The following is a 14236-nucleotide window of genomic DNA, read 5'->3' as shown; positions in this document are numbered from 1 at the left end:
GTATTATTCTTTTTTTTTTTGGGACATTTAGGCCAATTAAGTCAAACTCACACACACAACGCATACACATAGACTCGAACCTTGGACCTCTTAGTTGGAAGCCTAAGCTCTCAACCAATAGGCCAAGGAGAGTTGTGTTTTGGTATATTCTGAGTCCATATGATCTATGGCTTTATCTTCCTGTAGACTTTTAGGTTCTTTTTTGTTAGTGCTGTTTTAGAATGAGCTGTTTTTTGTTGCTCTGAGAGCTTGCTCCTTTTTGTTTGGAGCGTTTTTGTTAAAGTTTTTTCTCTAATAACTGTTTAGTTTTCTAATATACGGCCAAGCCCAAATTTTCCCAAAAAAAAAAAAAAGAGAGATAATTTCGTAGGTTCAATCGACTAGGTAGGTCGGCACTAGGCTTCAGCGGCATTGGAAGTCGACTTGGTATTGAGGTTGGAGGCTTCGGCTGGCGGATTAGAGGAGATCAAACAGGATGAGAAAGGGGTCGGTCTGGTGGAGTTGCAGCTAGGTTTGCGGATGGGAAGAGCAGGAGGCGTCGACAGTGGAGGTCGACTAAAGCTCTGGTTCGGCTTCAGTCGACGGCGTCGGAAGATGGGAGGGTGGATCGGAAGGTAGAGTCGGAGTTGGGTTTTAGAGGAAATCGAAGATGAAGAAGCTTTGGGTTCCGAAAGAGGAAGAGGAGATTTCGGCTTGAGGGAATCGTGGACTTGGAGGCGGAACAGATGGCTGGAGTTTGGCAATGGGGCTTCAGCACTGGAAGAGGAAGATCAGCCGGATATAGGTGAAGATCGGAGGGGGACTTCGATCGTTGGGGTCGGAAGGCTGTCGCTGTGGAAGAAGCGAAAAGGGGAGGAGAAGTTTCGGGCTTGGAAGGTCGGAGAAGAAGAGGTGTTGGAGCTTGCGGTTTTTGGAAGATACCAGAAGGCTTCCTTCGGGGCGAATTATTACATCCGGCGTCTTAAGCCCAAGTCATCCGGATCCATCCGGATGGCCGGATGCACTGGGTCCGGGTGACGTGGCGCGCTCGGATTCGCCTCCGGACGTAAATGACGAGCAAGAGTCGCTGGATCGAGACAAGTATGGGTGAAGCAACAACTTCGGCGCCGTTTGCAGAAGATAGGTAATCATTTAAGCCTTTATTTTTTAATCTGATGTGGACCTAATCCCTTGATGTGCATGCTTCTACTAACCTGATTTGTTCAACTAACATCAATTTTCAGCTAGGCCCTAGTGATTAATCTAATTTCATATTTGATCTATCTTAGCCATTACAAATCATTTCCAAAATACCCTTAATTGATTCTATATAAATAATACAATCATTCTAAAGGGATAAATATTAGATGACTTGGGCTTCATTTGGGACAATTTTCTTATTATTTTGTAAAGCAATTTTCTAGCACAAAAATTTCTTGAATTAAAAATTTTGTACTAAAAAACTGCTATAGAATACAGTAAAAATCTATCCCAACCGAAGCTTTAATAACCATTACATCATTTTTTTTTCTTTTTTTGCATATTAGTAGATTCGAGCACAGGTGAGATCGGGAGGAATTTTCTTCCGTCCAACTGACCTACAACTCAATCTCCCAATATAACATTGATTGTCTTGAAGATTCCCCCAAATAAAGTAATTTAGCAACCAACACCTTGTGAAATATGCCTATCTTTATGTTATATCTTTAAAGAAAAAGAAAGAAAAGCATGGTAAAGCAATTTGTAAGATCCAATATGTATGAAAAGCTTGATAAAGCACATCTATAAACGACAGACGCCTAATATTCTTCTTTTACAAAGCAAGACTCATACTGTCTATTGCACAAAGAACACAAAAGTCTATAATTAAACATTCATTATTATTCAAAAAAATCAATCAATTTGCATACACACACACACCTCGCTGTAATGAAAAGCAACTTCCATAAGAAATTCATACAAACCATTAACTCCAAAATAGAAATAAAGCTATAAGATCCACCATTAGAAGCCACAACCCAATTCTCTTAAGAAACTTAAACCATAGAGGAAGGCAAGCTTAGAACTTCCTTTTCCTCCAGTCCTAAGCAACTGAACACAAAATCTACGTTTTTTTAAGCATCTAAAGCTAAGGTCCCATAGGCCGTCTAGAGAGTGAATGGTAGACCGACAAATTACCGGGAACCGGCGGTCTGGAGTTCACTGCAGGTTCTTCCTTAGCCATAATTGTTTGCACCACGTAGCCTACAGTACCCGGGTGATTCTGTGACATATAAGCAGGAAGTGGAGGGAGAACCGACATTTTGAATGTCTGGTTTCCCAAGCCAGCCATGGCAACATTTGGATTGAAGCCTTGAAGTGCTCTTGCATAAGAGAAATTGGGGACTGCTGGTCCTAACTGTTGATCTCTGCTGGGTAGGCCAAAAGGCCCAAGAGGTGCTGGAGTATCAAACCTGCCTAAACAATCAGCCATTCTAGCGGCTTCAGCTTTTTTCTGAAGAAGGCAGGAAGAAGGTGATGCTGCGGTAGTGATGATAGAGGCGGTGGACGAGCTTGCTTGATTACTAGTTCTTGCTGTTGGAACTACATGGCTGTGCTTTCCTTCATAGGTTGTGATCACTGATTTGACATCATATGCTGCTCGTTCCACATGTTTGCGAACTTTGCAGCCTGGATTGGTGCACTTATAATAACTCCTGCAACACAAAGTTGGTTGCTTGCCTTATTAATGGTTCTAGGAGAAGTCCAAACTCTAGCAGTAACATTCAAATGACTTTAAGAAGTTGTACAATTCCTATCAGATTACTGATATTAGTATCCTTGGAATGGCTCTCAAATGATTGGTGGTTAGTTTTATTAGCATGATCTGAAAAAAGGTTTGCAACAAAGGTGTTTAAGGTTTCATTTGGGATGGCTTTCTTACTGCTTCTTAAAACAACTTTGTAGTACAAAATGAAAATTTGTGTACTAAAAAGCTGCCTTAAGAAGCAGTTAAAAAGCCGTCCCAAACAAAGCCTAAACTAGGTGCGTTTAGAGGAAGTCATTACTGAGTTTAATGAAGGCCAATTGGGTGTTGCTGCATGGAACTCCATCATTTAAAATGGACAAGTTTCCTTAAAAATGAAAATTAACGAAATTTCGATTAAAAACATTCTTTCGCTACTAGGATTGCATGGTAAAGCAACATACCTAGGATTTGGATTTCCTTTAACCACCTTCTGCCCATATTTGCGCCAGCGATATCCATCATCAAGTATATCAATCTCACTGGTTGTCTGAACTACAACTCTCGCCTCACGAACTGCTCTAGAAGCTGCATTCATTTCAAGCGCACAAGCATCTAGCTTCCTGATCCAAACCAATAATTAGTAAACAATAAATCAGAATTACCCTGACCAGGCCATACGAAATGACTATAGGGATGACCTTCTTTTTGATTCAGTTTCATCTCCATCGCTGTCGCGATCCGGAGATGCACTTCCATGAGTTTCCTGTTCATCCTCATCATCATTTGAAAGAAATGATGAAGCGTCTGCACCATCTGGAGTTTCAGCGTAAGGACTTGATTGCTCGCATTGTTCGATAGGAACAGAAGCATATTGGTTAGGATCCAGTTCATCAATCTGCAAGTCATTACCAGAGTGAGATAATGGGATGGAAGATTTCAAATGGTTATGAGTTCCCTTGTAGATTATCTCTGTGGCATGGCCATCCTGAGAGAGCTCCACCTTCTTCTTCACCTCACAATTTGGATAGGTACATTTGTAGTAGCTTCGCGGAAATTCGCTACCCTTCACCTGCTTTTGACCATACTTGCGCCAGTTGTAACCATCCTTGGTTGGAGCAACAAGAAAAGCAGAAGTGAATTCTCCTTTTGGACCATCGTCACCTTCTTGAGGGTCATCAAGAATAGGGACATGATTGCTATTGAGGTTAGAATTCAATGTGTCAGTGGAACCCTTTTCTTTAGACAAGGTGGAAAACCCATCTTGAGGATTGGGCTGCTGAGGATGGATACTCAATTCTGGCTGAGAATGACATGATCCATCAGAAATGTGGATTAAGATGATACTACTTACAAGATTATACCATTCAATTTTTGCGCAAAAAGATGGATGCATCAAGAAGCAACAAGAGGCCACACTTTCTCATCAAAATACATATGTCTAGCAATGTATTGAAGCCCGTTGGCCAGTTAAGCATATAAATATCAAAATAATAATATAGCAGGTATAATAATGTTTACAATAGAGATGAACTAAGACATACAGAGTTTGTGAAAACAAAGCATATTCATTTGTTTTGATAGAAATGAACAAGTCATATCAGAATTAGCTTGTAGACCCCTACACTTCAAACCACGCATAGAGGGAGTGAAACCGGCGAATCAAGCAACACGTGCATCAACGCGACACGGTACTTGAAACGACGTAGAATTGCCAAACGGACTGCATCGTTGCAATCAGGACATCGAGTTTGCCTCATAGAGGGAGTGAAACCGGCGAATCAAGCAACACGTGCATCAACGCGACACGGTACTTGAAACGACGTAGAATTGCCAAACGGACTGCATCGTTGCAATCAGGACATCGAGTTTGCCTGCCATATTAGTTCAATAACATGTCATACGAAAAGAAAAACAGTATATTTATGAAAAAAATGCTTAAAAAAATTATCAAGCAAAGTTAAATTAATAAATGAATCAATAATAATTTTCCTTTCCAAAAATACAAAACTTCATAATGTTATATTGTACATTTACACTTGAAATTTAGTCAGCATTTCTTGGTTCAAGTAGTAAGCATTTGACGTTTTGGAATAACTCATAATTCATTAGCACAATGCAAAAGTTTTGATGTAGGCTTCATTTAGGACGGCTTTCTTATTGTTTTTTAGTAAAAAAAAATTTAATTTTTATACTATAAAGCTATTTTAAAAAGCAGTAAAAAAGTCGTCCCAAACGAAGCTGTAATAAGACCTGTCAAAGCGAAAATATAGCCTTTATAGATATTTCCAGCACGTACCGTTGATTCTGCACATGAAAAAGGCAACAGAGGCAGCTTAAAGGAAGGTAATGGAGGATCAATATCTTCAGTGGCATGATCTATATTGTCACCATTAATAGCAGCTCCAATATTATCACACACCATGCAGTCCATCTTGTCAGTAGACCGAAATGGCTCAATCTGGAAGTAAGCATGCAACTAATTATAGGTTAAAAGATATAGAAAAAGTTTGATTGAGGAACATGTTTTTAGTTGTCTCAGGATTCAAGCACAGTAGAAAAATTGAACATAAAATAACTAGTTAAAATTGGAATGAAGAAGGATTTCTTTCCCTGATTCTACAGATTCAAAAGAGTTCGTATCTACATAACAGAAAACTCAAATTTATGGAACGTTAAAAAAAAATCAAAATCCTCACATAAAATATCTGTTAGTTGAATAAAAATCAAACTTTTTTATGATAATAAGGACAGAAATGGAATTTAGGCCTTATCAACAGGAAATTGGAATTGTCAGAATCACATTTCAACTCTAATGCATAAACTGCATAACCTATTCTGCATTTTGGATTGAATAGATAACTATTCTACCCCTTAGGGACTGTTTGGTAGCTGGATTTAGGCCGGTTTTGAGGCGGATTTGAGCGAAATCCAAATCCGGCCAAACGGCCTAAAATGCAAAATCAAATCTCACGGCAAATGAAAGCCGCTGTAGACGAAAAATTCCGTCTTTTCTTGATAAATCCCGGATTTCCGAAATCCTAAGAAATCCGAAATTTGATAGGAAAAATCCGTTCATTAAATCCATTCTATAGTCAAACAGTCACACGAAATTTAATGGTATTCTTGAGGATTTCCAAAATCCCGATTTAGTAGATTTACGAAATCTTACTTAAATCAAATCCTGTGTGCTACCAAACAGCCCCTCACAAAGTTTAACATCAGAACCAAAGAGTCAAAAACATACCAGAGAATTAGAAACCAAATTTGGCGAATCGAGCAGCATTGTTGGACTTAAACCCGGAGGAATGGTAATTAAAGGGGAGCGATCATTTGTGGATGGGGAATCAAAGCTAGTTTTCCTGATCTGTGATGTATCAAGGGTTAAATTTCCAAAGCCAGCTCTTCCAGCAATTCTCTTAGACAATGCACCTCGAGTGCTGGATTTTGGCACATTATAGGTGTTCAATTCTGTCGAATATTCTTCTGAAACCTGGATTCCAGTCGCACAATCTTGGTTACTATCATTGACAACAACTCCTGGCTTTCTTGGCTCTGATAGAGAACCATCGTTTGTTTTTTGCGATGAATCGTCTGAAAAAAGTGTTTTTGGGCTGATACTTGAAGGCAACCAGTCATCAAATGCAGATACATCGTCATCCATCCCAGCCATAATGCGTCAACTCTTTTCAAGGGACTTTGGAAGAAGACACTCCTTTAAAAACCTACAAAACACTATTTCAAAAAGCGATCATTGTCAAGTTAAATCTCAAAAAGAGCAATTATCTAACAAAAAAACACAAAAAATGATAGAACCAACCTAAGAAATCTAGAACAAATTGATTGAATGTAGGAGAAATCGCACCATCCCACGAGGAAACCCTTAAATTGCTTGTTCATGGAGCACAATTCTTGTGTAATTCCTCGTCTCGTATTCCATTTAAAACTAAATTTTATTTCTAACAAAGCATTTAAAGGAAAAGCTAATTTTCAGTACAATGATGGAAACTAAAAAGGGTATAAAGTGCTCTTCAGAAATGAAACAGGAAATTGCATGAGATGATGCAGTTACACACATTAAATTGCGAACAAAAAAAAAAAAAACTACAGAAAAACAAGAAGGAGATCGGGCATGTACCACTCCGGTAGCCCTCCGGGTTGAAATTCTTAATTTCTAGTCGTAACTATAATCCTTCGTAAGCAGAACTAGGTCATAAACAAACGTTTCGAATTTTAAATTTTAAGGAAATAAAAAACGCAGCACAATCAGCAGTCCGTGGAAATGATCTGGCGAGGTACGGGAGACCCACCCTTCGCCTTCTTCCCGATTGCAGAAGCGGGAGAGATGGAGAGAGAGCGGGGGTCGGGGAACAGATGCAAGGAAAATGGAGAGCAGATGTAGGGGGTGAATGGAGGAGAAATCGCCCCATCCCACGAGGAAACCCTAAACAATGAAACTCGGAGAATAACAGGAACTTTATAAAAATCCTCAAGGAAGAAAATCAAAGCCATGAGTCAACTTAAACACAACAAGAACACAACAAATACGTTCAAGATAATCGTTATATCAAGAAATGGAGCCGAATCCTCAGAGCCTTAATTCCAGAACGGAAGAAGCAGAAACTAAAACAAAAAGAAAAGGATAAAATGGATTAGAAACTGAAAAAATATTAATACATCCAAGAAGGATGAAGAAATCCCGAAATATATGAAGATTGGAAGTAGGTGAAGCTAAAAAAAGAGAAAACACTGAACAAATTCTTTAATCTAGTTAATATTATAGATCAAATTAAGTAAATATTTAAATAAAAAAAAACAAAACTCATCTAGTTAAGCGGCGACCGGCGCGAGCGCGGCCAACCGTCCCTGCTGCAACCGGCGATTGGCTTATAATCCTTTCTGTGCTCGGAAGGAGATAGAAGCAGCTGGCTCAAAACTTTTTTTTTCTTTGTTTGTCGCGCTCGGTTGGAGAGAGGAAACCTCCTAAATTTTGTTTTTTTAGTTTTTGTTAATGCTTTAACTGCAAATGTGTGTTTCTTTATTTTTAGTGAATTATTTAGAATGAGTTATTGTGAGTCAAATTTTTTGATTTAATTTATGATAATCCTTTTAAAATATATTTTTTTCTTAATATTTTTATTGTGTACTATATTAATATAGCTAATTAGTCCAAAAGATAATTTTGAGTAACATTAGTTTTTGTGCAATTTTAGTAAATTATAATAAAAAAACTTCTAAATTATAAAATTCTGAATTAGATTTAAAAATATTAAGTTAGTTAGGGATAAAATTATCTATTAATAATATATTATTATTAGTATTAATTTATTTTATTAAAGAAAATATCATTTTTAGGTAGATATAGAAGTCAAGTAAAAAATTATCGGGTCAAAGTCGGGTTGGATCCGAATCTGACCTGTGAATATAATTTGGCACCCCTACCCAATTACTATAGCAATCAATTAATTAAATCATTGTTATATAAAAATTCAAGCACAAGTGATTAAGTAAATGAAGCATAATAGGAATAAATTTAATAATATAGAAAATAAAACACTAAGATTTTTATATGAATTAGCCCTCACTTGGCCTACATTTATGTCTAGATTTGCAGGCATATGATTATACCATCATGATCTTGATATCGTAAAATCTTTTCTTTTTCGCAGTGGAAAAAGTGCTTACAATCTAATGTTCTTCTTTATTCGATAAGATCCGCCCAAATATAAGTTATAGAATAACTTCAAAATGCTTGCAAATGAATTATTATTGGTGTTCTCAAGAAATTTTTATCAACACTTAAAATCACTCAAAATGCTTTTTATTTTATTGTAAAAGTTTAGAGATAAAGAGATATTTTGATTTTAAAGTTGAAGTTTGAGATATTTTATTGACTTAATTAATTTTGTTTTTAAACTAAATTAATTATAAATTTATTTTAAAATCATATTTCTAAATTGGTTAAATGTACATATTCCATTTTTTTATATGAGATGTTAGTCGGTTGAAGTATAATGAAAGTGTGTAGAGCCCTGCCTAATATTTTTAATTTTAATTCAAGCTTATTGATTTAGTTGATTAGATATTGAGGCATCATTAGTAAACTTACAACTCATTCTCTAAGAGACATCATTATTATGTTCTAATGATACTCTAAATCCCAAATCAATCCTCTTTTGAATTCATTGATTATTGAATTGTCAAAAAAAAATATATTGAATTATCGAATTGATAGAAATCGTTCAATCACCTAGTCTTAAAATTACTGAAAACTTAATCATTAGAACTTCTAATCGTATATTTACTATCATCGAAATAAGCTTATGCACATCATGAGCTCTTGGGGTCCACACATTTAGCTATATACATATGATTTTCTAATCATGAATATAATAGTCCAATCTCCCATACTATTAAATAAGCAATTTATTGTATAGTTTGTTGATTCGTGTTCGATATAATGACAAGTTTTTTTATTAGACTTTCTAAAGCTCTATGATATCCATTTTACAAACTTACTTTGCTTTTGTACCCCTAATTTAATTTAGAATTTATGCATAATTTTTCATAATTTTAGGTGGACTAGCTTAATTTGAGTATTAGTTATCTGTATAACTTAAATTCTCACTAGAAGATTAAAAAGTGAAAACAATTGAATTTCCCTCTCTCATCTTTCTCAAGCCATTTTCCATGCCTTTTCTCTTCCATTCAATTATAAGAGATGATGGAGAGAGAGAGAGAGAGAGAGAGAGAGAGAGAGAGAGAGAGAGAGAGAGAGAGAGAGAGAGAGAGGAAATAAAGAAAACCTTAAATACTGAGGACTTAACATCATAACAATTGTGAAAAATCTATTTACTCGAGGCAAGGCAACATTCTCCTATCTTAATTAGATTTCAATAGTTATTGTATTTGACATATATGATTTTTTATAGTATTCCCTCATGTAGACGTGATTCTGTGTTTTAATAAATTTTCTTTTAGTGTTTATGTTGCAATTTATAGTTCATAATTACTCATGTGAGCTAATGCAGATTCAAATAAGTATGGATAAATTTAGTAAGTTTCCATCATTTCTCTTATTTTTTTGTATTGTTTAAATCCTACATGATAAAGGACATGTGAATTATATGGTGATTAATGATCATATGGAATGATTTATTATACAAAGTTTATTCAGTGCTTGTAGACAATTAATATCATGATAGAATTATGACATCTAACTTACAATCATATTCCTACAAATATGTTTATGTTTTTTATGATTCTTACACACTGAATATTATTCTAATTGATTACTTATGAATAAGATATTACTTTTTTTTATTTACCAACATTGATTGCTATTACATATGTTGTTGCAATATGGATCTTAAATGTATTTTATTATTCACTTTTTATAAGCTATAACATTCTAAACTAATTATATTATTATGTATTTTCTACATTATTGCACACAAAATATAAGAATGTATCAATCTATTTGTCATTGTATGTCATGCATGACTTCTATAATGTAAGACATAAATAATATGCCTTTTTTTTGCATTTATTTCATTTAAAATCATAAGAAAGTAATTGGATGTTTACATAAAGATTGGGGCTTTATAATATGAGACACATGGTGAGATATTAGAGTATCAGTGGTATGCCTTGTATGTGGATGACTTATGATATCTCATGTTCCTCTCTATGTTAGATCTATAATATTGCATCTAAAAGTTATGATGAATGTTTATACATATATATTGCACAATTTTTTTAATCATATTGCAATCTCTATTATTTACATTATATAAGTTAGTTTATAATGAGCTTTATATTAATTCATGTTGCACATTTTTTCATAACGTGTGATATATGATTTGTATGATTTATAATATATATAAATATATATACTCTTCAAAAAAACATCATATCAGATCCACTAAGAAAATAACACCATCTTTGTATATGTATTTTATCACTTGAGAAAATATCATCAAATCAAGATTTTATATCATTATCTTCAAAATAAGATCGAGTATCAACTTGTATTTGAATCTACTAACAATATAATAATATTCTATGTCTAATTATTATGTTCTTACCGATCTAATGGTATGAACCTTGGTTACTAAGTAACTAGTAGGTCATTAACTAAACACAAATGAGGTTGTAACTATAATGCTAAATGATGACAAGCACAACTCCAAAGATGAATAGAGAAATCTTTCCCAATTGAGGCATTGAAAAATTGTGTGGAGGGTAATAAAAATTTGTGTTCAATGAGATTCAAACAAAACTAGAATGACAATAGTAAAGCTTTAAAGATAGATAGTAAAATATTCCCAAGTGTAGATATTACAAGTCATTTGGCTTCAAAAGATAATACCTTATAAGGGGAAAGAGAAAAGTGAAACAAAGATTTCGAGCATTAGTTTTGAAGTTATATAGCTTCACTACTTTTGTAAGGGTATCGGTGCTAGATTCACAATCACAATATCATATGAGAGTATCCACCTTGACGCACCTTGACATAAGAGAAAATGGATTGATCTTATGTTATGCTATTAGAGTATGAATCTTCGTAAAATAATAATGTGATTTACACTCCATAATCTCTTAAGAGAAATGTCCTTAAGAATATTAATAACCTCTTGAGAGAAATGTCTAGATTGACCTTATATTTTATCTTGTGGGAACATAAATCCTATGCGGCTCAACTAAAACCTACTAATAAACTACACAACTATCTCAAATGACTATTCAAATGCTTAATGCCTACTCAAAAGGTCAACCTTATGAAATTTGATAGCTCCAATTACTCTTTTGAGAGAGATTGAGCATATTCATTTAGGCTTTGTTTAAGACAACTTTCTTACTGCTTTCTACAGTATCTTTTTAATACAAAATTTTTTGAACTAAAAATTTTTATATTAGAAAACTGCTTTAGAAAGTAATCAGAAAACCGTCTCAAATGAAACATTAATATATAAAATTTATCCAAGATAGTGATCATGTGATTTTTCTCAACTAAATAGTCAGGTTATAATAAGTTGAACATTTTTATATAAAAATTAAAACCTTATGAGCCTATCTCATCTTCACATAATACTAGGGGTGTCAATATTTGAAACGACACGAAAATCCGATCCGAACCCGACCCGAATTCAAAACAGGTCTGGTTCAGGTTCTCGGATTCCACCCGTTTGAAAACATGGGTAGGGTTCAAGTTGACCAGTCAAGTTTCCAGGTCAACTCAGAAACCCATTTGAAATGAGCTGACAGCCTGTCCGCTATTGCCCGCACCCGCCCACGTTGCGCCCGAAGTTGCCCATGGCTGCCCACACGCGCCCACGCACACCCGAGGTTGCTCGCGCCCACGCACGTGCGCCCGAGCCTGCCCGCCGGCACTCACATCCGCGCCCACCTATCATCTGTCATCCTGCCAGCCTAAGCTCAACCGTGTCGGGTCAGGTCAACCCAGTAACACGACGGGTCAGATCTAGGTGCAAATTTTCAACACAATTACATAATAGTGTCGGGTTAGGATCAACCCATTTGAATCCGAGTTAGCTTCAAGTTTAACCCGAACCCGACCTGAAATTCGATCTTGACAACACCCCCTACAAAATACCTCATAAAGCATAGATAAATATATAAATTTTTTATTAGTGTGAATCACATTCACATGAATATATATGCAGTATTTTATATATATAAACTATATAATCAATGATTAAAACAAATTTAAAAAAAAAAACAAATAGAAGTAACAAATTGCAGGATTCTATTCGGGGAATGTAACCTATTCTTGAAAACATTCTTAATGAAGAAATACAAAGAGTTTGCCTGTAGTTACGCAATAAAACTTTGCAACGCTGTCTCTTTCTGCAGGCAGCCTTGCAAAAATATACGATTACAGGACAATAACTCTTCAGTGGGAATTGCTCAAAATACTGAAGCACCTATCAACCGCATTAGCTCCCAGAAAACGAACAATGCATTTGAGAAGAAACAAATCAGCATGGGCGAAACCAGCATTAGTTCTAAAAGGCAAATAACAAATTTATAAAAAAAATAAAAATATATAAAAAGGTATAAAAATAATTTATTTTACAAAATCATTTTTCACAAACTTATTAACAAAATGTTAAAAAAGTTCAACAAATTGGATGAAAATAGCGGAAGGCCAAAAGGCGTTATGATTTTTTAAGAGGGAAGGCAAAGCCCCCCTCACCAGTCACCACTACACAATTCTGCCCCTGCAAACCAGAAGCCTAAATCTCAATACAATCATGATACATGTTTACCTAGAAGAGACGTCGCTTCAGTTAGACAATTGCAAAGAGGCCGATGGTACAATCGACGAAGATAACATGAGACCGAGTTGCTCGAGTTTGCGCATCCCAATGATCAGCTTAGATTTCACTTTCAACAACAAGAGGGTGTTCATCTGATTTGAATAAAAGTCAAATTATTTAGGAAAACAGCATCCATCTTGACAACTGGAAGAGAAAAATGAGTGCAGCACATATATAACTTTATTGATTCCCACAGCTCTTTGAAGTTGAAAGAATCATGTTGATTCCCACAAGTGAATCATTTAACAAAAGCTTTTGGTTTTACAATATGCAGCAAAGGAAGTGAATCATTTAACAAAGCTTTTGTTTTTACAATATGCAGCAAAAGAACCCCCACTGTGGTCTAAACTCAAGAAAGGGAAGTCCTATTGAGCGACATCAAATAGCATATTAACAAGAAAAAGGAAAAAAAAAAATATCGTAAAGAAGCTTATAATAGAAAGGAATCATAGGCCCAAGTATTTCTTTGATTTTAACAGTCTGGTTAAGCCCAAACAAGCTCAGCTTCTGCCATAAGTATGAATATGTTCACACTAAGAAAAGCAGGATGATCACTAAACACCATCTTGTGGGTTAATTTTGAATCTGTTTGAAAAAGAGATAACGGTAACATGAGATTCCAGACAATGAGAACAAAGAACAGAGAAAGAGTAGTGAGATTCAGAATACCCTATTAACAAGAAGATCTATTTGCTCCCGGTACATCTCTTTTAAATCAATGATATCAGCCCGCAGTTCCTCCAACTACAAAGAAGAAACAATTATCATTTTTATCATTTGAGTAAACACTAGCTCAAAAAGCCAGTCAAACATAACTAAAGTAACCACAAATAAGATGACAAGTAATCTTAAATTAGGCAAACTTGCGATTCAATTTTTGATTGCCAATCTGCGGCCAGGGTTGATACAGAAAAAGGGGGAAAAAGATGTTTGAAAATGAAAAATATGCTTTAAAATTTAGAATTTTGTACTCATTTTGAGTGAAGTTAAAATCCTCATTTTTAATTGAGTTTTGAAAATATATGTGGATTTTTTTCCCATCCCAAAGTCCGAAAGATGGGATTTATTATTGGGATTTATTATGGCATAGTTAATATTCAAACTCAAGACCATAACCACATGCATGACCCTCTTCAACCGGACTAACCGGTATCCACGAGAAGATTTGTGGAGTTTGAAATCAGTGTTG

At 35.1% G+C, this 14236-nt stretch overlaps 2 protein-coding genes across 7 annotated transcripts in view; both read right to left on the bottom strand.

Annotated features, from left to right (window-relative positions):
• Positions 1-1838: 1838 nt before the first annotated feature.
• LOC110103235 (probable WRKY transcription factor 2) lies at positions 1839-7711 on the bottom strand. 2 transcript variants are annotated; one of them, XM_020831858.2, is made up of 6 exons: positions 6525-7711; positions 5952-6439; positions 5004-5165; positions 3406-4007; positions 3169-3327; positions 1839-2675 (listed from the first exon to the last, which is right to left on the bottom strand). In XM_020831858.2, exons 2-6 carry the CDS (start codon positions 6375-6377, stop codon positions 2108-2110), a joined length of 1917 nt encoding a protein of 638 aa, XP_020687517.1. In that variant the 5' UTR covers positions 6378-6439; positions 6525-7711; the 3' UTR covers positions 1839-2107. The 2 variants fall into 2 exon arrangements, with proteins under 2 accessions (XP_020687517.1, XP_020687518.1); XM_020831859.2 differs by having other exon boundaries at positions 5952-6429.
• Positions 7712-13197: 5486 nt separating this feature from the next.
• Positions 13198-14236, bottom strand: part of LOC110103232 (golgin candidate 5) — a 32743-nt gene continuing 31704 nt past the window's right edge. For all 5 annotated transcript variants that reach the window (XM_020831846.2, XM_020831850.2, XM_020831851.2 and 2 more), the window contains 2 exons: positions 13717-13791; positions 13198-13632 (listed from right to left, as the gene is read on the bottom strand). In XM_020831846.2, coding sequence (XP_020687505.1) covers positions 13621-13632; positions 13717-13791 — 87 coding nt within the window. In that variant the 3' untranslated portion in view covers positions 13198-13620. The remainder of the gene's footprint in view (positions 13633-13716; positions 13792-14236) is intronic.

This window comes from Dendrobium catenatum, unplaced genomic scaffold (assembly GCF_001605985.2).
Source record: "Dendrobium catenatum unplaced genomic scaffold, ASM160598v2 fragScaff_scaffold_1117, whole genome shotgun sequence".
Taxonomy (NCBI): domain Eukaryota; kingdom Viridiplantae; phylum Streptophyta; class Magnoliopsida; order Asparagales; family Orchidaceae; genus Dendrobium; species Dendrobium catenatum.
Note: the sequence above shows the minus strand (reverse complement) of the source record. Positions and strands in the feature narration are given on the sequence as shown.

Bases quoted from the DNA above. Each gene is read 5' to 3' on its own strand.
- LOC110103235 (XM_020831858.2), bottom strand. From the start codon at position 6,377: ATGGCTGGGATGGATGACGATGTATCTGCATTTGATGACTGGTTGCCT. The intron at 5,166-5,951 runs GTATGTTTTTGA...GCTTACTTCCAG, and splicing joins ATTTGGTTTCTAATTCTCTG to ATTGAGCCATTTCGGTCTAC. The intron at 4,008-5,003 runs GTACGTGCTGGA...TGTCATTCTCAG, and splicing joins TTTCATGTGCAGAATCAACG to CCAGAATTGAGTATCCATCC.